Raw genomic sequence first — 20,037 nt, 5'->3', positions numbered from 1 at the left:
CGTCGTGCCGCAATTAGAATCCGCATCGCCGAGGCGTCGATGACGGCCGCGTCGGAAACGCGGCTTATCGATCTCTCGCTTACGCGCCCGAAACGGCCCCGTGTGTGCGCGGGTTAAGGTTAAAACCTCCACCCCCTCCCTCCCCCCACGCGAGAAGGGGTAAATCCGATGCCCTTCGCAGCCGCCTCCTCTTCCGGCGCTGCTGACGTATAATCCGCCGTCAGTGATGAACAATTCTGGCCTCCCCGGAGAACGATTGTTATACATGTATATCCTCTCAGCGGCCAAACCATTCGGACTTAACGAGATAGAATTAAAATAAAAAAAAAAGAAGAAAACTACGAAGCCGGTTGAATTATAAACGCAACCCGTAGATCGCGTCCGCCGTCCGCAATTGCGAAAGATCTCGGTAATATTTTTTTTATTTTATTCTGACCACACGGAGCGTTAGCTTGTTCGGTGTCGTTCGTCAATCCGCGCGACTTCCTTTCCTTCCCGGTCGATACGATTTACCTCGCGACGAGTCAGCCCGTTGCTCGTTCGCCCACGCAAAGACGGTTTTTGTTACCGCACGGGATAGATAACCGCGTACGAGCGCTCTCGAAAGGTTCGCGCGCGCCGTCGAAAATTCTCAAAGTCGACCGCGGGATTTTCTTCGATTTTAACGAACGCCTTGAGAAGGCCGAGGGTTATCTCGTGTTGCAAATAAAAAAAAAAAAATGGCACCGGACGGAGAGTTCGTGCTGTTACCTGTCCGATTATTTGCCCCGGCTGTCGCGCCGTTTCGGATAAACCAATCAATAATTGATTCGTGCATGGATGCACGACGCGTAAATGAAGTTAGGCAACGCCAATGGCGTTTTAATCGAACGCATGCCGCTCGTTGCGGTGACGCGATCGGCCAATTAACCGGCCGATTTCCGTGGCCAGAAGATCAATCGAGCCGCGGGTCATGACCCTCGGAATCCGTCGGGCGTCTCGTAGAGATTGTCAACGCTGTCGGGGCGGCTTCTTAAAACGGCGCGAGCGACAACGTCTTCGTCGTTTGAACCCGGCGCGCCGTAGAAAACCCTCCCCTTAAAAAATACATGAACGCATATGGGACCCGTCACCCTACGCTACGCGCAACCCTTTAATTACACCGCTAACGACGGCCGATAGCACGCGCGCGGACCCAGCGTCGTCTCGTGCCTGTTAATATTTCACTTCCGGCGCGCTATCACACGGCACCCGGTTTTCAAGTCAGCCGTGGGCGCAGTCTAAAAATAGGATATAGATCTGCGTGGATGTAAAACCCGGGAGGAGCTAAGAGGGAGGGGAGAGAGGGGACGACCCCGCGCGATGTCCGCGCGTGTCCAACATTTCGCAAACGAATCTCGCACCGGACGAGATCGCGGATCAGAGAAGGAAGGGAGAGATGCGGTAGAGCGTAGAACAAATCGCGCACGAGATATCGATTCTTATCAGGCGATTTTCAGATTTTTTTTTCTTTTTTTTTTCGTCTTTAACGCGTACCCGGAAAATAAAATTTCATTCTTTATCCCTGCGGTTCTAATCCTCGTTGAACGCACTGCACGCTCTCGTCGGTGTATTCATGACGTACAGCTTTCACAGCGGGCGGTGAGGAAACCCGACGTAAGAACGGAGAGAGAAAAAATCGGGCGGCGAGAAAGCGCGCGGGAGAGAAAGAGAGAAAATAGGAGAAACGGGAGTACAACAGGAAGGGATCGCACGTTCACGAAAAGATCGCGGAAAGGGGGAACTTTCCGGCGGAAAAAGGAGGGGTGGAGGGTGACCGAGGGTTGGGGGATGCGGCAGGAAGGTTGCGAAGGGACAAAATGGCTGGTGTGCGAACGAGAGAAGCGCCGCCTGGAAAGATTTTTCTGTTCAGGCGGCGAGCAGCTTTCCGACCGTCGTTTCGTTGTTGACTTCCCATCGCGACTTAGGTTAGAACGCGCCTGAATCCCCGATCCCTGATCCCGACGAGGCTGCGGCCAGCCCGAAGGGCTATCAGAATTGTGAATCGGACGCGAAACGAAGGTAGAAACGCTCGACGTCACCTCGCGAACGGCATCCCACCCGTGAAAAATATCCCGGTGCTAAAAATTCACGATCTATCGCGTTCATCCGCCGGTAACGGAATTCAGCACAACGAAAATGACGAATAAAAAATTCCTCCGCGAATTTTACCCTCGCGAGGAATGAGAAAAATCCTATCGGCGTGATAATTTGAGTCACTACGATTAAACAAACGAAAGATTCACTTCGAAGATGACGAAATTAATCCGAACTTAACGGCGAAGTTTTATGAATTTATTATTGGCACTTATCTCTCTTGCGTCCCTACTCTCTTCTAAAATTATTTAAGCGTCTCATTTCTATTTCAGTTAAATAATTGTTACGTTACGTAAAAAGGAGAGTTTCCTGTTATAATGAATTCAGAGTAGGTAAAAAACATTTGCAAGCAAAAGTAATCATCTAAACAAATGGACACAGCCAAACATCCATCTGTTACCATATTTGGCGATCCGAAACACAACGTAGACGTGTTATCGATAATTTGAGAGAAACAAACTGCGCGAGTAGTTATAACAGCAACCAAGTTGGGTTTCTCGGCCGTTAAATTGAAACGAATAAAAGCGTTACGAAAACAAACTATTGCAAAATAGCAATTCGCCTAACGTCGAATTCACGTCTCGCGTTAGAAACTCTCGTTTTCTTCTCAAAAGGTCGATCGGCTTGAGGCGGTCGGTCCAGGTCGGGGAAAAAAAATAAAAAAAAATAAGAAGAACGCGCGATCGGGAAAACGTCATTTTCGCGATTGTAAGAAACGCAGCCGTGGATTCTCGCGGCGACGTTGTGCGCGCTTGACCTGCCCTCGCTTGCTCACCATTTTACCAGCCATTGTTGCCACCATCCCGGGACGAAAAATTGCGTATAGCACGGATTATATGCCCGATGAATATCTCTCGCGAATTGACGAAACTCGTAGCCGACGTATCCGACGCATGTTATTGTCTTCGCTCGTTCGCGGGCCAGCCCGAGACGACGAGGAACCCGCGTCGGGTGCCCCGTCTTCTATCTCCGGGGGGGGATATAACTTTTTTTTGGTTAAGTACGACGGACAACGGAGTCACTCGTTCCTCGGGACGATTTCGTGGACGTCCAAGAGATTATCTACTTGGAAAACGGGCCGACGGATATGACGATGTAATTCGCGGCTCTAAATGGCACCAGAACGAAGCGAAACGTGAGGCGACTGCGAAAAATGACGACGGTCGATTGTGACGGTCGTCGTCAACGATGAGAACGAGAATGTTCGTCGACGGCCCCGGGGCCGCGATTCCGCAGCGCGTTTCCGCGATCCTGAACCGCCACCGTACCGTTGCACTAATTCACAGCCCGCAAAAGCGTCGCTTACCTTAATATGACAGGAATACAGAAGCTAGCACGTAACTCGGATGTAAACACAGGCATTTTTCGGCGGAAATGACACTGAGGCAGCCGAAACGATGCGCGTCTGAGCACCGATTACATCGCGGCCAACGCCGACGCGTCGCACAAAGCCGGCTTGCGTTATTAAATACCGCGGTAAACACGGGAATTCGGTCTCTCCGCGGAAAACATCAATCGAAAACTAGAGATGGCAGCCATTACTTTTGTACAAAACAAAGGTCCACATCCACGGACTCGCGAGCTAGCAAGCCTCAAACCCAGCGTCTTACGGCGCTCGACGTCCGCCGCGTAATTTAAACCTATCGAGTGACCACGCGTATCGACTTCCTCTGAACGTAAATTGTGTTCTCGTCGACAAATCCGTGCCTCTGACACACTCCGCGACGCGATTTTGAACGGGAGAAATAACACTCGAGGCAAAACGTTCGCCAGTTGATCGAAATCGCTCGGACGACAGACGCCTGACTGACCGAAGTTTAGCGCGACCGCGGGGAGATGTCGCGTCATTCACGCGCGTTTCCACCTGACGGCGAGCGCGGCAGGCATGAACGCCTTGCGTTGCCAACTTGAAGATTTTCAATTGCGTCGCGTCGTGGCCGAAGCCACCCGAGTGGACTTCGGCCCAATTCGACAAGTAAAACGAGAGACCGCGATCGCGCGACTCCAACCTACGGCGATCTTTCTCGAAGTTGTCGAGACCCGTCGCCGTCGTTTGTTTCATGAAACATCACGATCCGTCACGTTCGTGACAGCGGTGGCTGGGAAAGGACGTGGCAGGACGCGCGTACGTTCGCGAGCATGTTCTAATGTTGGTACTATTTACCGCTACGGGTGAGAGCCTGCGAGGTGGCGATCATCGTTGGTTGCCGTTTATTGATTTCTTCCACGTTTTCTTGTCTTGCAGATGTATGTCCCTCATCGATCGAGGAAGCGACTTCGTTTGAGTTGATTGATAAATCGTAAAGAAGGGTATTCTGCGGGTATTACTTGAGAAGGAAGAACATGGGATTGTCACGCGAGAGCTCATTACCCTGAGAGAACAGTATGCCGTTGGAAAAGAGAGAGAGAGAGAGAAAAAACAAACGGAAAAGATGAAACACGCCAGAGCCTTGAGATAAATTTACGAATGAACGTGATGGCTCGAATAATTATACACATCCGCGATTTTGATATGCGGATGTGACGTACTTCGTGCAATTGAAACAATTTAATTTTGCCGTGCGAATAAGCGCAGTTTAAATTATTGACATCCGAAATACTTGTCATGCAGGCCGGTTGACGAAATCACGACTGTACGTTTAATCATTCAGATATTATCTCGGAAGTATGTTTAAGTATTATATATTTTTATTGTAATAAGCTTTACGTTTCATTGATATATTGCAAACGAAAATTACTTTTACCTTTCTGTGCTTTCACATGTAGGGATGGCCGATACGGATTCGCAGTTTAAACGGCTTTTGCTTCCAGCAGAGGAAACTTTATTCGAACAGATATTGAGATTTGGCCTGTACCTTGGTGCAGTGTTTCAACTTATGTGTTTGTTAGCTATAGTCGTATATCAATCCGGGCCACCTGATGGTGTGGCGGCTTTGAAGGTATTTTGAAAGATCCAGCTTATTGCAGACTTGCAACTGAGAACGGTTTCTATGCTTCTACATGGCGATAATTTTTACAGGATGACCCAAGCGATGTGGAATGCTCTGAAAATAGTCCTCAGGTGACGCCAAGAAGACCTCATCGGCCACGAAAGCAAGAGAAAAAAAAAAGGCGTTAAGATGTTTCTCTTGCAACACATGTACCCTTATGCATTACAACTATTTAAAAGCTGAACTTTGAACATAATTCTTCAGCCTAAATAATTGACTCTAAAAGTCTAAATGGATGCTTTATAATCGATCTAAAAAAATATATAATTTATTTCTACTTTCTAATCATGAAATTTATTACGTGCATTAATTTCACGTGCAATTGTAAAAGCATTATTTTTAATATTTAAAAACAAATTTTATTATGAAATTGACATGAGAAAAGATTAAAAAAAAAAATTTATCCAAATTAAAACCACTTATTTTCAGAATTTTTTTTTAAGAAACTAAAAGAGTTGTTTCTTTTTTTTTTTTTTTAAATCGGAAACATCAGAATTTGAAGAACACACTATATAGTGATATTACAACATAACCTTTCAATTAGAAAAAGCCACGTTACTTGCGGCGTGATGATGTGACGAATTTACGTTGATTTAACTGGAAATGCGAGCGAAATTTAACGATATCTTGTACTTAGAGCATTATTGTTGATAACTAATAAATGATGCTGCATAATATGGCAACTCTATCGCCTCAGGATATTTTAAATGAGGTTCGAAAATTTATCTGCGGTGCCCTCCGGTCTTCTCACAACACGAATATGCAAGATGTGACACGGACAGCATTATTCTTACTGAAAAATGTGCCAGCGGCGAGGGAAGCCGTGCTCGAATATTTTTGTAACATATTCTTCGTCGCGGTGACGAAATATGTCCGTCAAATCGAGGTAAAGCATATTATATCTTGTTTATAATTTTTTTGCATGGCATAAATTTAATTAACTTAATAACTAAAATTCTTTTAGACAAAGCAAAATATACCAATTCCCGAAGAGAGCACTATAGCAGAGATTTATATCATTTTGAGCAATTTTGTCAATGGAAATCCAGAAGCTTGGGCGCCTATTATATCAGCATGGTCATTGGATTTACTTGGTATATATTTTTTTATGTACAATTATATGAGATTTATTTTTATAATATATAGAGTATTTTTCTGTTAGGCAAACTATCGTCCGACTATGCAAAGCGCGGTAATTTACCTACCCAAGCAGGCATCAATGATTCTCTGCAGCAGTGGATGTCTTGTAATGCAACAAAAACTTTGATAGACATTACTGCTCAATGTTTGCAGTGTCTTATGCATTCCGATACAGAATCTTGTATCAAGGCATTATTAGACGCTAGCGTGTTGCACAGTCCAGATTTTGATTGGGTGGTTGCCCATGTAGGGAGCTGCTTTCCAAATACTGTAATCACTAGAATGCTATCATGTGGATTAAAAGACTTCTGTGCCACAAGCTATGACAATAATGTTAAAAATCCAAAGCTGAAATCGGTAGTTGATATATTAGGACATTTGGCGGGTAGCCATTTTCAAGATATAAGAAAAGCATTACTAGATTTATTTGAGGCAAGTATATTATTATATTTTTAAACCAGCGGTAGACGCGTCTTTAGGTTCGCGATTTCCGCGAACCTAAAGACGCGTCCACCACGGGCGTAATAATATATGTTTTATTGTGCTATTATATATTTTTTTTTTATTTTAATTTTTGCATTGTATAATATATTTCTCATTTTTTAGTGGAGTTTGGAAGAAGACATAAATATCGATGAGGATACTAAAAAACAAAAACTAGCCACAGTACCTTTTCTTTTAAATTTAGCTTCTCTTTCACAGACGCTTTTAAAAGCCATGACCAGCGATATTTTAAAAATATGTATGTTTCTACAAATGCAAATTACATTAAAGTTTGTTATTATTATAATTAACTAAAATTAATTGTAAAAAATATATGTTACAGTGAGACCAGATATTATACCACGACTGGCGTTATTTGCAGCAGATTGGTACAAATACTTCGGTAAAGACCCAACGCCGCTAATGAACTTAATGGTGCACTTGATATTGTCGTGTGAGCAAGGCGCGTCACAAATAATTAACATATTGCTAGATACAAGTTTAAACACAAGCAATGTTGGTTATCACAGTGTTAATGCAGCACAAAATGTAAAAAACATTTGCCGAGAGATATTGGAATTGGTTTTACAGGAAATCAACTTATTATTGATAACACAGAAACCGCACACAGCTAATATCCATTTGCTGAATTCTATCAAGCAGGAGATGTCATTAATAGTGCCAATGCTGCTAAATTCTAATCCGCTGCGTGTACAAACAGCTGTTCGACTGTTATGTTTTCTTAGAAGTCAAAATTCAAATTTAATCATTTTTACAGCATCGTACATGTTGATGAAAGCACAAACAATGTTTCACCTTGCGGCCTTAATACGTCTCGTAACTAATAACGTTGAGCAGTTTCCTACGAATAAATCGGGATCAGAAAATATCCTCGCTAGTCACAATTATTTTGCACAGGTTTTGGAACAAGCACTTAGAGAAATAAACTATAAAAGTGATATAGATAAAGAGGAATCAAGACAATTATTCAAGAATCTCATTATAATATTAAAGCAAGTATCAATATCAAGTAAGTAAACATTTTGTAGTTTAATTTAATAAATAACATTTTTTTTCTATTTTATTTAGATGGGAAAAATCAAATAAAGTGGCAATATTGCAATCACAGATAATTAACAGAGCTCTGAAAGCTAATTTATATCAAATATCTTGTTTACTAATGAAAAACGATGATTTCGATTTGGCGAATGATATTGTTACTCTCTTGTATCTGCTAAGTTCACCTAAAAAAGATCAGTTCGATGTGGAACTTATGCTGAAATTGACGAGAGCGATTATACAATATTTCTTTTCGTGCATTGTGCAAACTGGTAATTAGAATTTTAATGTCTTTATTATTTTAAGTAACAAAGCACATAATAATTTTTTTTTCTTAGATATTATAAAAAAGCAACAAGGAGTAAAGATGGTGTGTCATTTATTAAAGGATTTGTCCTATTGTTCTGCGTCTGCACGCGTGTTTGCGCTTAGAGAATTATTAGGAAATAGCATTAATAATGAACAAGCCAAATATTTTGGCGCAAAGGAAAAATTCGAGCCTCGTTTTGAAGAGATGTTGTTATTACATCAGAATCATAAACAGGTATAACTCAATGCAAAATTATGATAGAAATACTTCGAAAAGTATTAAAAAAAATTTTTTTATACAAAAATGAGAGACTTATTTGGTTTAAATATGTAAAACTTACGTGATTTTTCTTTAGGTAACGAGCACTATGTTAGCGCAACGACATTCATCAGTATTTCATGCTGGTGTGATAGGACACGGTCCACGAAGACTTCCGCCAGAAAATTCTATTAACAAAGAAATTATTGCTTTAAATAAAACATTATTAATAGATGTTATAAAGGTACAAAAATCTGATAATATTGATCATAAAATAAATGCTAAAATATTATATTAAATACTAAAATAATTATAACTATTTACAGGCGTGTTGTAGCAATCAAGAATCAGATCGATATCCGATCAATTTGGACGCTCTGACAATGGTCAGTTTATTATTAGTTGAATTGGTATCACCTGACGTAATGTACAATGGTCTACCGTGGCCTGATGAAGAATTCACAAAGGTATTATTAAAATATTTGTCAATATGCTAAATTAATTATTGATATCATTAATTTTTATATGATTCATTATTATACTATTAAATTAGTTATTATCCAATTCATTGTTACTTAGTAAGAATAATAATTTTTATTGTAACAGGTTACGATAGAAAGAGATTTACAAATCCGTCGCAAGTTTAAGGATGTTCCTTTATTGTGGACGTTATTAGAATTAACTGCCTGGTATAGGCCGGCGTTAGCGTATTGTTCCGTTTTATTGAGAGGTATTGCCGCAACTGTTATGGCTAATTGGAATACAGAGGAAGGTGTTTCACTCGTCAATATAATGGCACTCGGTCAATTATTACCACCACCGTTAGCGAGTATCAGAGACATTTTACCCGTTTTACAATCTCACCAGGTATATTTTTAGTTTTTTAACATTATTTTAATGAAATTTTTATATTGGGATTTCACAAATATTTCTAATTGCAGATAAACACAATAATGAGGGAATGCCTATGGACGTATATGCGCGACAATGTGCCATCCCCAGCGCTATTTACAAGAAATGAAGGTGCTAATATAGCTTGGAGAGATATCGATATGTCAACCCCTGACGTACGATTTACAGATACTCTCCGTTTAGTATTATTGGCAAATATTCATACTTTAGGATCTTTATATTCGACATTATTTTATAATGAAAATAAATAATGTAAAATATAATATATTTTTGAGATAAAAATTTAAATTATTTTTAATCATATGCATTTTGTAAATACTATCGATTGATGCGTGTAATAGTAATAATAAAACATTTTAATAATTGATAAATGAATAATATAAAAATTTATTATATCCTTTTTCAATCACGAGCGAGCAAAACTGGCGGAAACACGGCTCTCTCCGTGTCATCAACTTATTCTTTCTATGTTCTTAATAGTTCCTGATACTTTTCTGACGGTTTTCGGACGATTCAGCGCCGCGGCAGCCCGGGATTGATAGACTTGTCAGCTGATGTAATATTTATTTCTCGGTCATTTAAATGGGTAAATGATCAAATTACCGTATTTGTTTAATTATAATTGAGAATTAAATATTATTTACTCGATTGTTACTATATTTATTAAATAAATTGACCAATTTATTAATTTAATTAACCAGTATTTAATAATAAAATTTACGTTTACACGGAAACGAAAAATATCTATTATTTGGAAACGGAAAATAAATATTTTGATTTTATTAGTCGAGATATCTGTAAACATTACATACTCTACACATATAACGTAATGTAATAATATAAAAAAAATGTACAGATTGTGTGCTAGGAGTTATATAGTGCACATAAATACATATCATTTTCACTCGCGTTAACTTATATAATGGTTCTGGTTCTCTCATGTCTATAATATGAGTTTATATAATATATATACCGAGGTTTGATAATGATCTCTGATTGTTTGTTACATAGTAGAACATTACATCCAATACATTGAATTACACTGAATTAAGGACTTATTGCTTCGGCGCAAAATATATATTAAGCACCTAACATATAATTGGCAATGTTAGCGCCATGTAAAATTTCAATCCAATAACCGTCAGGGTCTTTAATAAAGGCTATTCCCTTCATCTTGCCATCATTTGGTTTCTTCACAAATTCTACACCGTACATTTCGAACCTCTGGCAGGCTTTGTCAACGTCAGGTACTGCTATTCCAATGTGTCCTGTATTTTAGATAAGAGAAGATAACACATTCAAAAAACATAATCTTTGATTACGCGTGTATTCTACTTTTATATATTTTTTTTTTAGAGAATAATTTTAAACTTGGTACATTTAACAATTAACTCTTACCAAATCCTTTAGGATCTGCATTTCCATTGTAATATTTTACATCGGGATCTGTTTCTGTTCCCCAGTTGCTAAAATATGCGTTCATTTTCTGTGTAAAAATACAATAACTCTCGCGCACTCTCGCAAAGTATCACAAAAAAAAACTGTTATATATTATAAACTCACTGCGTTAATTCTATGGTTCCTTTTTTACGGAATGTCCATTCAATACTTTCTCTACGATCAAGTGGTATTTCCTTCTGGTCCTCATATCCAAGAAAGTACAGGGAAAATTGCATTTCTGGGAAGTCGAGCTTTTGTAACAAAGTCATTCCGAGGACTTCGGTATAGAAAGGCAAAGATTTTCTTGGGTCTTTTATACGATACATTGTCTGCTGCATTATAAACCCATTTGTTGAGGGGTCTGGTGTTTTGCAAAGTTTACGAACTTCGCTGTTGCTCAAACCCAACGGCTCACCCATCTACAATTAAAAATATGTTATATTAATAATAAGTTCAATTAAATTCGAATTGATTTAATCACTTATAAAAGAATGTAATCTTTTTAATTTAATTTACATATTTATAATTTTTGTTGCATAATAATTTTAATATTACAGTTAAAATAATTCGCATATCGATTTGTTTCTAAACATTTTTATGATCACTGTGCTCACAGAAAAATGTAATTAAACCATTTAATTAAAAATAATCATCATTAATTAATTTTCATTAAATCTTTTTTTTTATATTTCGTGTAAAAAAAAATCTTTTAATACGCAAAATAAAGGTAACAATATTATTCAGTCTTGTAATTTTAATAATAAGTTCAATTAAATTCGAATTGATTTAATCACTTATAAAAAAATGTAATCTTTTTAATTTAATTTAAATATTTATAATTTTTGTTGCATAAAAATTTTAATATTACAGTTAAAATAATTCGCATATCGATTTGTTGCTGAACATTTTTATGATCACTGTGCTCACAGAAAAATGTAATTAAACCATTTAATTAAAAATAATCATCATTAATTAATTTTCATTAAATCTTTTTTTTTCTTCTTCTTTTATTTTATATTCCGTGTAAAAAAAATATCTTTTAATGCGCAAAATAAAGGTAACAATATTATTCAGTCTTGTAACGATGTATAAATGTAAAACTATATAAAGATTCACATTGTTACAACGTTATACTCCGTTTATTCGTAGGAGTGTAAAGCACACCGTTACGTTCTGTATTTCCCCCTTTTGTTAACGGCACATTGTTTTACATCGACGCGACACAGACACTTGGTTGCTTTTGTCACGAACGTCGTTTTAAGGATTTATCGACTGCGATTATTTCCGGGCCGAAGAGTTTACAGATAAAACCATCACCGCCATTCAAGGACGCGCCTATTCCCGGCATCCAATATTCGCTGATCGCCATATGGCGTATTTCGAATGATCAGCGAATATCGTTGGCAATTGTCACCGATGAGTATCGATCGCGGATCCAGCTTTGCGTGCCTGTATCACGCGCGCAGCATCCATAATCGCAAGCGTGGAACGCGAACACGCCGCGGAAACCTGCTGCGAAGTGGCCGCTCGCGAGTCGCACGATCGCGCGATCTCTCGCGGCCGTGTGACCGTTCGCTTGATCACCGCACCGCCGATCGCACCAAGTGGAGAACAATAGACACCCTGGGGACCCCTTACCTCTTCCTCGAAAGACGCCAGAGTAATTGCAGCGCCGTACACACGAGAAAAAAATTGCACGCGAGTAAAACGCGAGGCGAGAACTGCGTATACGGACGCCTAATGTCGGCAACTGTCTATATATAGCATGCGCATACGCTCGGCGTCATAAAATGTCTTCCACGTCCGAGTTACACCGATTTTGGGGCGTATGTACACCAAGCATGCGCATCGTGTTCCGATATTGACGCGATGTCACCGCGAATTCGAATTAAGTAAGACAATGCGATCGCCAAACGCTGCCTTCGACCTGGCATGCTCTGCGTTTAATAAATCGCGATTTAAAAATGCATAACAAGCTTATGTGCGACCGAGTGAAAGCGCGCTTGCCTGACATCGATAAACCGCTCGTACGACCGACTGCGAGGTTACCACGATTACCCGATGCAGGTACACTTGATGGACGTCGCGCGATAAAAAAAAAGGAGAAAAATAAACAAGCGGTCAAAAATAGAACACGGCTTTCCAGGCGATCGCGTTTCTCCGATACTTTGTCAATCATTTCAAAACCCGGATCCTCGCGCAAGTGGGATTCCAAGCGTTCTCGAACTTTTCCCAAGGATTTAATATTCTTCGAGTTATGCTGAAAGTAACGTTTATATTTACAAGTATTTTTATGTTTCGCGGATCAGAAGATATGCCAGGTAGTTTTTTTTAATTCTTTTTTGTCAATAACTTCGCGCAATAACTAGCGTTTTAATTCCCACTTAAATGTTATCGATTGTATTATACTTTCTCTTTCGTTTGCGTTTGCAGGTCGTTATCAATTACTGCGCGTAGGCACGTGACGCGTCAGCCGAAAGTAGATCTTCCCTGTTGAGTACGGCGATTGCGACGCTGCCTCGGCCGCTCCGTTTTACCTTATCTGTCGCAAGTGACGCACTCGGGGCCGGATCGGAGCAGCCGATCGTCGGACGTGGATCCCGCGAGATTCGGGATCGGCGAAATGGCGCACTGGTTTCATCGTAACGTCTTGAAAGCGACGTCGGTTCAGAAATTCGACCTGAAAGTTTCTAATCCTACGGACGCCACCAGAAAGCTTTGCAGGTTAAGAGATTTCTCTGTGTGTTATTTTTTCTTTTCTTATTTCGTTCAAATCACGTAACGCGCACTTTGTGATCGCCACTTGTTAACGATGATCATTTTCTATCGGTTATCAAACGTTACGATATCTGATAACTGTAAAATGAGTGTTCGATTATTCGACCTGACATTTACATTTACGTTACAAATATGTTAAGTTAAAAAATTCAGACTGTTTCCTCGCGTCTTTTATTACATCTACAACTTCCCTGGTTTCGCTTTTTTTTATGAAAAAAAAAAAATATATATATAACAGTTCTTTTTTATAAAAAAATGTTAATTTTTTCAGTGATTTAAAGCTGTCAAGAGCCAGGCTGCTGGATCTGATCAGAAATGCAAACAATACCAGCGATACAATAGAGCCTGCATTTCTTAGTTACCTGAGTTTACTGTATGGGTTTTTATGGGAAGTCAAACCATCTGAAGAAGAGGCACAGCATGTCGGTAGACCCAATCCTAGCAAGCTTAGAAATATTCTTGTATTCAAATGGACACACACATTACTCGGCAGTGGAACATTGTAATTATAAAAAAAAAAAATTAATAATTCCGAAATATTTACAAAATAATTTTTAATTATACATTTTTTTTTTTTAATTAAAGTTCCAGCGCCGATTCTGTTTACGAAGCTGCTAATATGAGTGTTAACATAGGCCTTTGGTTTATGAAGCACGCGGCGATGATTGCTGCAAAAGACGAGTAAGTATAAATTAAAAAAAAAAATTTAAGTAATTCTTAATGTATATTATATTGAAAAATATGAAAAAAAATTCTCTTACTCTTTATTAATGTAGTACAATTTATTAATTAATTAATTAGACCTATAATTATAGTATAACAATGATTGAAGCCAAAGAAGTGCACAGTATGCTGAGACGGGCTGCTGGAATATTTACTTTTGTGCAGACTGAATTTTTGCCACAGTTAGCTAATCCACCGCCTTTGGGAAGTGATTTAGATCCTCGTGTACTAAATGCATATGTTAATCAATGCACTGCTGAAGCTCAAGAAGGTAAGATCTACGAAACAATGTAATTTTTCAAATATTTAATTGCACTTACATGAGCTGTATTATTTTTTTATAGTGACAGTGGCTAGAGCGGTAGAGCTCAAACATAATTCTAGCTTGATATCTGCTTTAGCCAACGAGACTAGCAAGTTGTTTCTAGATGCTGCAAATACTCTTCGCCCGTTTAAACCAGAGATATCGGCTCAATGGACGAAATATTTGGAACTTAAAGCGGCATTTTATCAATCTTACGTAAGTCTGCAAACTTATAAAAATCGGCAATTATGTTAATTACAATTAAATACAGCGAAGAATATTTGTCGTTATTTCTTGTTATTGTTTTTTACACTTTGTGAACTTATTAGTGCTTTAAATCTTTCAGGCTTATAATTATTGTGGTGAAAACTTGCTAGGAATGGATAAGTGCGGCGAAGCGATACGAGCGATGCAAGAAAGTGAATCGTGTTTAAAAAAAGCGAAAGCGCTCTGTCAAGAATACGGTAAAACGAACGGGCCTGCGCCTCGCGTTAAACCGGATCAACATGCTGTGTTCAGACGTTTGGCACCCATAGTAAAGCTTACTCTCGATAAATGTAACCGAGAAAACGGCTTAATGTAATTATTTCGCAAATTTTTAATGTGTCGACTTAGTTTAAAACGTTTAAATTAAATGTTAATCTAAATTTAAATTATTAGATATCATCATACAGTACCGGGAGAAGTTCCAGCCTTAGATACTAAGGCTACCTACGGTTTGGTCAGTCCGATCGACTTTCAAATGCCGTCACCAAATCATATTTGGAATTTGGGTACATACACCGTACTATCCGGAATAGCGGCGGCGAAAGCGGAAAAGGAGCAAAATTTGCCGCCGGTTAAAGAAGAAGCGGTTCATCAAAGTAACAAGGAGCCGAAAAACGCCAGCGGTTGTACGCTACAATAAGGCTCTCTGGCTGCAAGAATATAGCCCGTTTGTAAATGCTTTTTTTTTTTTTCGTCACGGTGATATTAATTTTAATTGCGGACATAGATATATGTACGTGGATGGCGTTCGATGACATACGTGTGCGTATTATATGCATACAAGTACAAATCCCGGTGTGTGAAACGTGAAGTATTAATTATTAGGTAAAAAAAAAAAAAGAGTACAGAGTAATTACCTATTATTATGCAAATGCATTTCACTGAGAGTATTAAACATCTCACAACGGACCGATAAATAACCACAAAAGAGAAATTAATTTAATTAATGTGTCGGTGTGCATGTGTCTGCTTCGTTCAGCGTATGTCTGAAGTCTTTTAGCGGGCATTTATACGTTTGCGTCAATACGAAATAATATGTGATTCGTATGCAATTTGCTTTTATCGTATGTAATTGATGCTATAGCTATTATTGCTGTACAAGATTCCTTGCTAAAAGCAAAGAATAATTAATGTCACAGACATTACTTCAATTGCTTTGTTCGACCTAGTCAATGCTTTAGTGAAGTTAAATTTTTTATTCGATAATGCGAGGAAAAAGAAAAAGTCGAAAGTAATGTGCATATAATGCACATTACTAGTATGCATGTATTATAACAAAGAGACGACATGTAATCTTTTTCTACATATTTTTTATAAACTATAGGTTTAAACTCAAAATGTTCAATTCAAGTTACATGAAGATATTATTATATATTATTAATCTATATATACAGGTGTCACAAAAAAAACAAATGTTAAACTAATGCTAAGCATTAGTTGTTTCGAAATTATAGCAATAATCTCTGTTAATAATTATTATTTGTGACATGCAAAGCATTTATATATACATTGACCAGTGTGTCAACTATCGAAATTAAAAAACTTGCAGGTCGGCGTACCTGATATTGGCTCTTGAAAATTTTTTATGTATACACACAATGAGAAACTTTGTTAGCTGTTAAATAATAATTTAAGAAAATAACTTTTGTGTGCAATATATATTATCGAGATCATTGTAGTATATATCTTACGTACGTATATAAATAGTGATAATAAAGAATATTAAACATAGCAGTCTATTTTATATTCAAACATATTTTTTAAGCTAAAATTTAATTTAATTTAAATACATATAGAAACGTACGATGTAAACCTAAACGCTAACATCGAGCAATAAAAGCCAGAGCAACAAAGCGTCCTGCATTTCTAATTTTGTTAAAAATAATTCAAATTTAAAATGTCAAATTTTGTGCTGCAAATTTTCATCAAGCAGCACGAGGGCTTTAACTGGCTGCCAGATAGAGAATTTGTAGCGATGCTCTTTAAATACCTAGAAAATCTCCCAGTCGATGACCAATCGGCCGACACAGCTGACGATGCCAGGTTCAATTGGTTCTCGGTATCTCCGTTTGTGGCCCGCACGTATCTAACCTGACCCAAGGTGAGCCATGGCATTCGATCGCACTACGATACGGACGGGACGCGCGAATCGTCCACTGCTCCAGCTGCCCTAAACTGGCCTCAACTCCGACGATGACGCGCGGCTACGTCTCGGTGATGAAATAGCGAACGCCGTCGGTGAGAAGACACGCTGGTTGGCAGTGAAACGCGGTGCTAGGATGCCGATGACGAAGCGCCGCGGTAACTAGACCCGCCGCGATGGAGTAGACTTTGCGTATATGCAAAGCGAAACGTAAATACACACGTACGTTAACGAGACAGCGTTCCGAGAACATCCAGGCCGATACGTGGCCTCATCCTCGTCGCCGGATCGGCAGGTAAGAGAAAATCGTTCTTGACACTGTCGCACGTTACCCGAGAATTGTCAACAGGACAACGTTCAATTTTAGCATTGTATATATTTTTGTTGCTGACAGTCGCGAAGCTGAGCGTTCACGTAGTCGATTAAACGGATTTATGCTGTTACAGCTTTTTTGCTATTAATATGTAAATATTAGAACGTTTAACTTGACGAAGAACATGAATTATATAATGTTAATCATGCTGTGTGTTTAAAAAAATTAATGTCGTAAAATGTCGATTATAACTTAATTTTTTAAGTTATTCAGTCTTGTACGTGTTAGATTATTGTTTTATTTAATATTTGATAATTTTTATTAATTTTCTAAGCAGAGTAGAAAATAAAAATGGAGGAGAAACACAGTAGTAGAGATGCGGTAGACGAGGAAGAGATGGAAGACACTGAAAATATAATAATTAACGAAGTGGATGGCTTACCAAATTTGCATCCAAATTACGAACAATTAGAGCTTAAATTAAAGAGTGAAAATACCGATACAAATATTGGATCAATTAATGAATTGATTCACGACGAAGATCTACCAACGTCGGTAATTGTTACCAATGTAGATCCACGAGTTTTTAAAGATGACGCTCTGAAGGTAATAAATATAAAAATATAAGATATGATAAGATAAGAAGGAAATAGTATATAATCTCTGTCACATCGTATGTATAATGCCGTATTTTTATAGTCAGAGATAGAAAAATTATTCAAAAAGCATGGAGAAGATGCTACATTTCAATACTTCAGATCCTTCAGAAGAATGAGAGTAAACTATAGTTCGCCTAGTGCCGCAGCAAATGCGAGAATACAGCTGCATCAATCGCATTTCGGGGAAACTGATATTAATTGTTATTTTGCACAGCCAGTAACACCTATAGGTAATTGTGGAATTCTGCAATTAAATGTCATTATTGTATCGAAGTAATTTATAAACGAGATAATATAGTTCACTAAATTAATTAATTTATAGATATGGAGGATCAACATCTTCAACCACCCGCGCTCACCAAACAGTTCCTCATATCTCCTCCCGCTTCTCCGCCGGTCGGTTGGGAGCCACGTGAGGAAGGAGAACCACTTGTTAATTACGATTTGTTAGCTGCTATAGCCAATTTATCCGCAGGTTATTATTGGTCTCCGTTATATTAAATTTATATTATTTTAAACTTTAATCGACTTAGTGTTTTACATAAATAATTAATATTTCAGGCGGTACACACGAGATACATCCGGGAGGATCGGGACAACCGGGTATAGTTGTACATGTTTGTGAGAACGCGAACCCGACGAAAAGTGCACCTCGCATTCAACACACGCGATGTCCAGAACACTAATTTTCTCTTTTTATCCGCGTCTCAAATCTCTCACGCGTTTTTATGCTGCCCCGTTAAAAGGCCAGATACGAGTTACTCCGAGAAGTAATTTTAAATTAGTAATATTAAATCGGGATTGCAATTCAAAATTGATTGCGCGGCTGGCATTCATCTGACAAGTAATATGAAAAAAATTACAAGTTTGTGTGGCACAGATAACGATGCGATCTGATATTTAGTAAGCTTCCCGTGGGTAGCAGTGATATATAAATACTAATTATCTATAATATATCGATCAAAATGTTAAAACTTCATTTATTTAGCCATGAGAATTCATAACGAGTATGCTTGCGCTTCATTTCTTATAATCTTTGTGGTGAGAATTCGAGAAATGTTCATGTTTGGCCTATATTGTTTCTACGTTTCACTGTGTCAATAATTGCATATCGTTAGATATTACGTCCAATCTGATGAAGCGTCTAACGATTAATGTATCGACAAAAATCGTTAGAAATTATTCAGAGATTTTGCAATTCTACCTCTTATTGTCAGTGTGTTACTGTATTCTTAACAGCACGTAATACATAACAATCTTGTTGTAAATTCACAAATGATACTAATGTTAGAGTAATCTATTGAATCAAAAAGCAGCTTTTTCATTTATTCTCATGTATTTCAAAAATTATATATTATTTTATGTTTTGCGTGCATGCGAAAAAAAATTCTACGAAAATATATGGCATTAAAATGTATGTGATATGTATGTGTATACGAATGTATTATTCTGAAAATATCGTGTGATTCTTCGTTCAGTGTTTTTCGTAGAAAGCTAGCTCACATTAGCTGTAAACGTTACATGCTATCTTAAAGCTAATATCTCTATGGTCTCTTATTAATGAAGTTTATGAAAACTTATTGTTATTACTCTGGTCTTTAAAAAAAGAATTATGTTAGTAAGAAATAAGAAGAGAAATACCGAAATGTACGTGGTCATATCAGCGTTACAGTTTTATGCCGAGGCAGTGTGGTGATTGTGTATATGTATATATTGTTCTATACGTAAAACGTATATATATATATATATATTTCCTGCAATCTGTGACCTACTAATAATTGTTGAATATTTATAAATACTTTATAGCAGCACTTACTTTTGTATAGTGCGATAACCGCTTACATTGTCCCGGCGATGAAATGATGTAAAACTGTTTCATTATTTATTTTAAATGTTTCTTTACCGAATAATTTCGAACGTCCCAAACAAATAGTACGAATAATTATTACACCAGAGAAAATAATGTACAAATGATTTGTATCAAAGAGAAGAAAATATAAATTATTTTATGTTAAAATTCTGTTATATATATTATATACATATACATATATTTAGCGCTGATGTAAGCGCTACTTGTTGCCGCGTGAGTTTATTACGTTCATCTGCATCGTGATAATAATAGGTAAAATGGAAATCGATTCGA

General features: G+C 38.0%; 6 protein-coding genes across 10 annotated transcripts in view; 4 read left to right on the top strand and 2 right to left on the bottom strand.

Annotated features, from left to right (window-relative positions):
* Positions 1–3,665, bottom strand: part of Upset (SET domain-containing protein upSET) — a 29,209-nt gene extending 25,544 nt beyond the window's left edge. The window contains exon 1 of one of the 2 annotated variants that reach the window (XM_070668841.1): positions 3,422–3,665. The gene's annotated coding sequence lies outside the window, so the exon portion shown is untranslated. The remainder of the gene's footprint in view (positions 1–3,421) is intronic. The other variant, XM_070668843.1, reaches the window with a different exon arrangement.
* Positions 3,666–4,099: 434 nt separating this feature from the next.
* LOC139109657 (protein anon-73B1) lies at positions 4,100–5,390 on the top strand. 2 transcript variants are annotated; one of them, XM_070668903.1, is made up of 4 exons: positions 4,100–4,287; positions 4,361–4,784; positions 4,882–5,054; positions 5,135–5,390. In XM_070668903.1, the coding sequence occupies exons 3-4, from the start codon at positions 4,884–4,886 to the stop codon at positions 5,231–5,233; spliced, it is 270 nt and encodes an 89-aa protein (XP_070525004.1). In that variant the 5' UTR covers positions 4,100–4,287; positions 4,361–4,784; positions 4,882–4,883; the 3' UTR covers positions 5,234–5,390. The 2 variants fall into 2 exon arrangements, with proteins under 2 accessions (XP_070525004.1, XP_070525003.1); XM_070668902.1 differs by having other exon boundaries at positions 4,105–4,287; positions 4,361–4,780.
* Positions 5,391–5,611: 221 nt separating this feature from the next.
* On the top strand, positions 5,612–9,638 carry Omd (integrator complex subunit 5 omd). Its single transcript, XM_070668858.1, has 11 exons — positions 5,612–5,991; positions 6,070–6,199; positions 6,268–6,677; positions 6,852–6,987; positions 7,072–7,741; positions 7,818–8,059; positions 8,126–8,331; positions 8,453–8,599; positions 8,682–8,822; positions 8,962–9,222; positions 9,297–9,638. The coding sequence occupies exons 1-11, from the start codon at positions 5,767–5,769 to the stop codon at positions 9,516–9,518; spliced, it is 2,790 nt and encodes a 929-aa protein (XP_070524959.1). The 5' UTR covers positions 5,612–5,766; the 3' UTR covers positions 9,519–9,638.
* A 376-nt stretch (positions 9,639–10,014) lies between these two features.
* On the bottom strand, positions 10,015–12,505 carry LOC139109650 (lactoylglutathione lyase-like). The gene is made up of 4 exons (XM_070668894.1): positions 12,346–12,505; positions 10,831–11,126; positions 10,666–10,733; positions 10,015–10,535 (listed from the first exon to the last, which is right to left on the bottom strand). Exons 2-4 carry the CDS (start codon positions 11,124–11,126, stop codon positions 10,348–10,350), a joined length of 552 nt encoding a protein of 183 aa, XP_070524995.1. The 5' UTR covers positions 12,346–12,505; the 3' UTR covers positions 10,015–10,347.
* A 300-nt stretch (positions 12,506–12,805) lies between these two features.
* LOC139109638 (BRO1 domain-containing protein BROX) lies at positions 12,806–17,217 on the top strand. Of its 2 annotated transcripts, XM_070668872.1 has the most exons (8): positions 12,806–13,028; positions 13,141–13,431; positions 13,757–13,987; positions 14,071–14,166; positions 14,301–14,479; positions 14,553–14,728; positions 14,859–15,091; positions 15,173–17,217. In XM_070668872.1, exons 2-8 carry the CDS (start codon positions 13,331–13,333, stop codon positions 15,417–15,419), a joined length of 1,263 nt encoding a protein of 420 aa, XP_070524973.1. In that variant the 5' UTR covers positions 12,806–13,028; positions 13,141–13,330; the 3' UTR covers positions 15,420–17,217. The 2 variants fall into 2 exon arrangements, with proteins under 2 accessions (XP_070524973.1, XP_070524974.1); XM_070668873.1 differs by lacking the exon at positions 12,806–13,028 and having other exon boundaries at positions 13,103–13,431.
* Sra (RRM_RCAN_like domain containing protein Sra) lies at positions 16,910–19,911 on the top strand. 2 transcript variants are annotated; one of them, XM_070668883.1, is made up of 5 exons: positions 16,910–17,217; positions 17,570–17,841; positions 17,935–18,124; positions 18,217–18,369; positions 18,456–19,911. In XM_070668883.1, the coding sequence occupies exons 2-5, from the start codon at positions 17,587–17,589 to the stop codon at positions 18,578–18,580; spliced, it is 723 nt and encodes a 240-aa protein (XP_070524984.1). In that variant the 5' UTR covers positions 16,910–17,217; positions 17,570–17,586; the 3' UTR covers positions 18,581–19,911. The 2 variants fall into 2 exon arrangements, with proteins under 2 accessions (XP_070524984.1, XP_070524983.1); XM_070668882.1 differs by having other exon boundaries at positions 16,912–17,217; positions 17,573–17,841.
* The last annotated feature ends 126 nt before the right edge of the window (positions 19,912–20,037 follow it).

The sequence above is a fragment of the Cardiocondyla obscurior genome, linkage group LG18, assembly GCF_019399895.1.
Source record: "Cardiocondyla obscurior isolate alpha-2009 linkage group LG18, Cobs3.1, whole genome shotgun sequence".
NCBI lineage: Eukaryota > Metazoa > Arthropoda > Insecta > Hymenoptera > Formicidae > Cardiocondyla > Cardiocondyla obscurior.
This window is presented reverse-complemented; position numbering and strand designations above follow the sequence as displayed.

Coding starts and splice junctions, on each gene's coding strand:
- Omd (XM_070668858.1), top strand. CDS start 5,767: ATGATGCTGCATAATATGGCAACTCTATCGCCTCAGGATATTTTAAAT. Junction 6,678..6,851: donor CATTACTAGATTTATTTGAG/GCAAGTATATTA, acceptor CTCATTTTTTAG/TGGAGTTTGGAAGAAGACAT. Junction 7,742..7,817: donor AATCTCATTATAATATTAAA/GCAAGTATCAAT, acceptor TATTTTATTTAG/ATGGGAAAAATCAAATAAAG.
- LOC139109638 (XM_070668872.1), top strand. CDS start 13,331: ATGGCGCACTGGTTTCATCGTAACGTCTTGAAAGCGACGTCGGTTCAG. Junction 13,432..13,756: donor GCCACCAGAAAGCTTTGCAG/GTTAAGAGATTT, acceptor TAATTTTTTCAG/TGATTTAAAGCTGTCAAGAG. Junction 14,480..14,552: donor CACTGCTGAAGCTCAAGAAG/GTAAGATCTACG, acceptor ATTTTTTTATAG/TGACAGTGGCTAGAGCGGTA.
- LOC139109657 (XM_070668903.1), top strand. CDS start 4,884: ATGGCCGATACGGATTCGCAGTTTAAACGGCTTTTGCTTCCAGCAGAG. Junction 5,055..5,134: donor ATGGTGTGGCGGCTTTGAAG/GTATTTTGAAAG, acceptor TAATTTTTACAG/GATGACCCAAGCGATGTGGA.
- LOC139109650 (XM_070668894.1), bottom strand. CDS start 11,126: ATGGGTGAGCCGTTGGGTTTGAGCAACAGCGAAGTTCGTAAACTTTGC. Junction 10,734..10,830: donor GGAACCATAGAATTAACGCA/GTGAGTTTATAA, acceptor CGCATATTTTAG/CAACTGGGGAACAGAAACAG. Junction 10,536..10,665: donor TGCAGATCCTAAAGGATTTG/GTAAGAGTTAAT, acceptor TCTAAAATACAG/GACACATTGGAATAGCAGTA.
- Sra (XM_070668883.1), top strand. CDS start 17,587: ATGGAGGAGAAACACAGTAGTAGAGATGCGGTAGACGAGGAAGAGATG. Junction 17,842..17,934: donor TTAAAGATGACGCTCTGAAG/GTAATAAATATA, acceptor GTATTTTTATAG/TCAGAGATAGAAAAATTATT. Junction 18,125..18,216: donor ACAGCCAGTAACACCTATAG/GTAATTGTGGAA, acceptor ATTAATTTATAG/ATATGGAGGATCAACATCTT.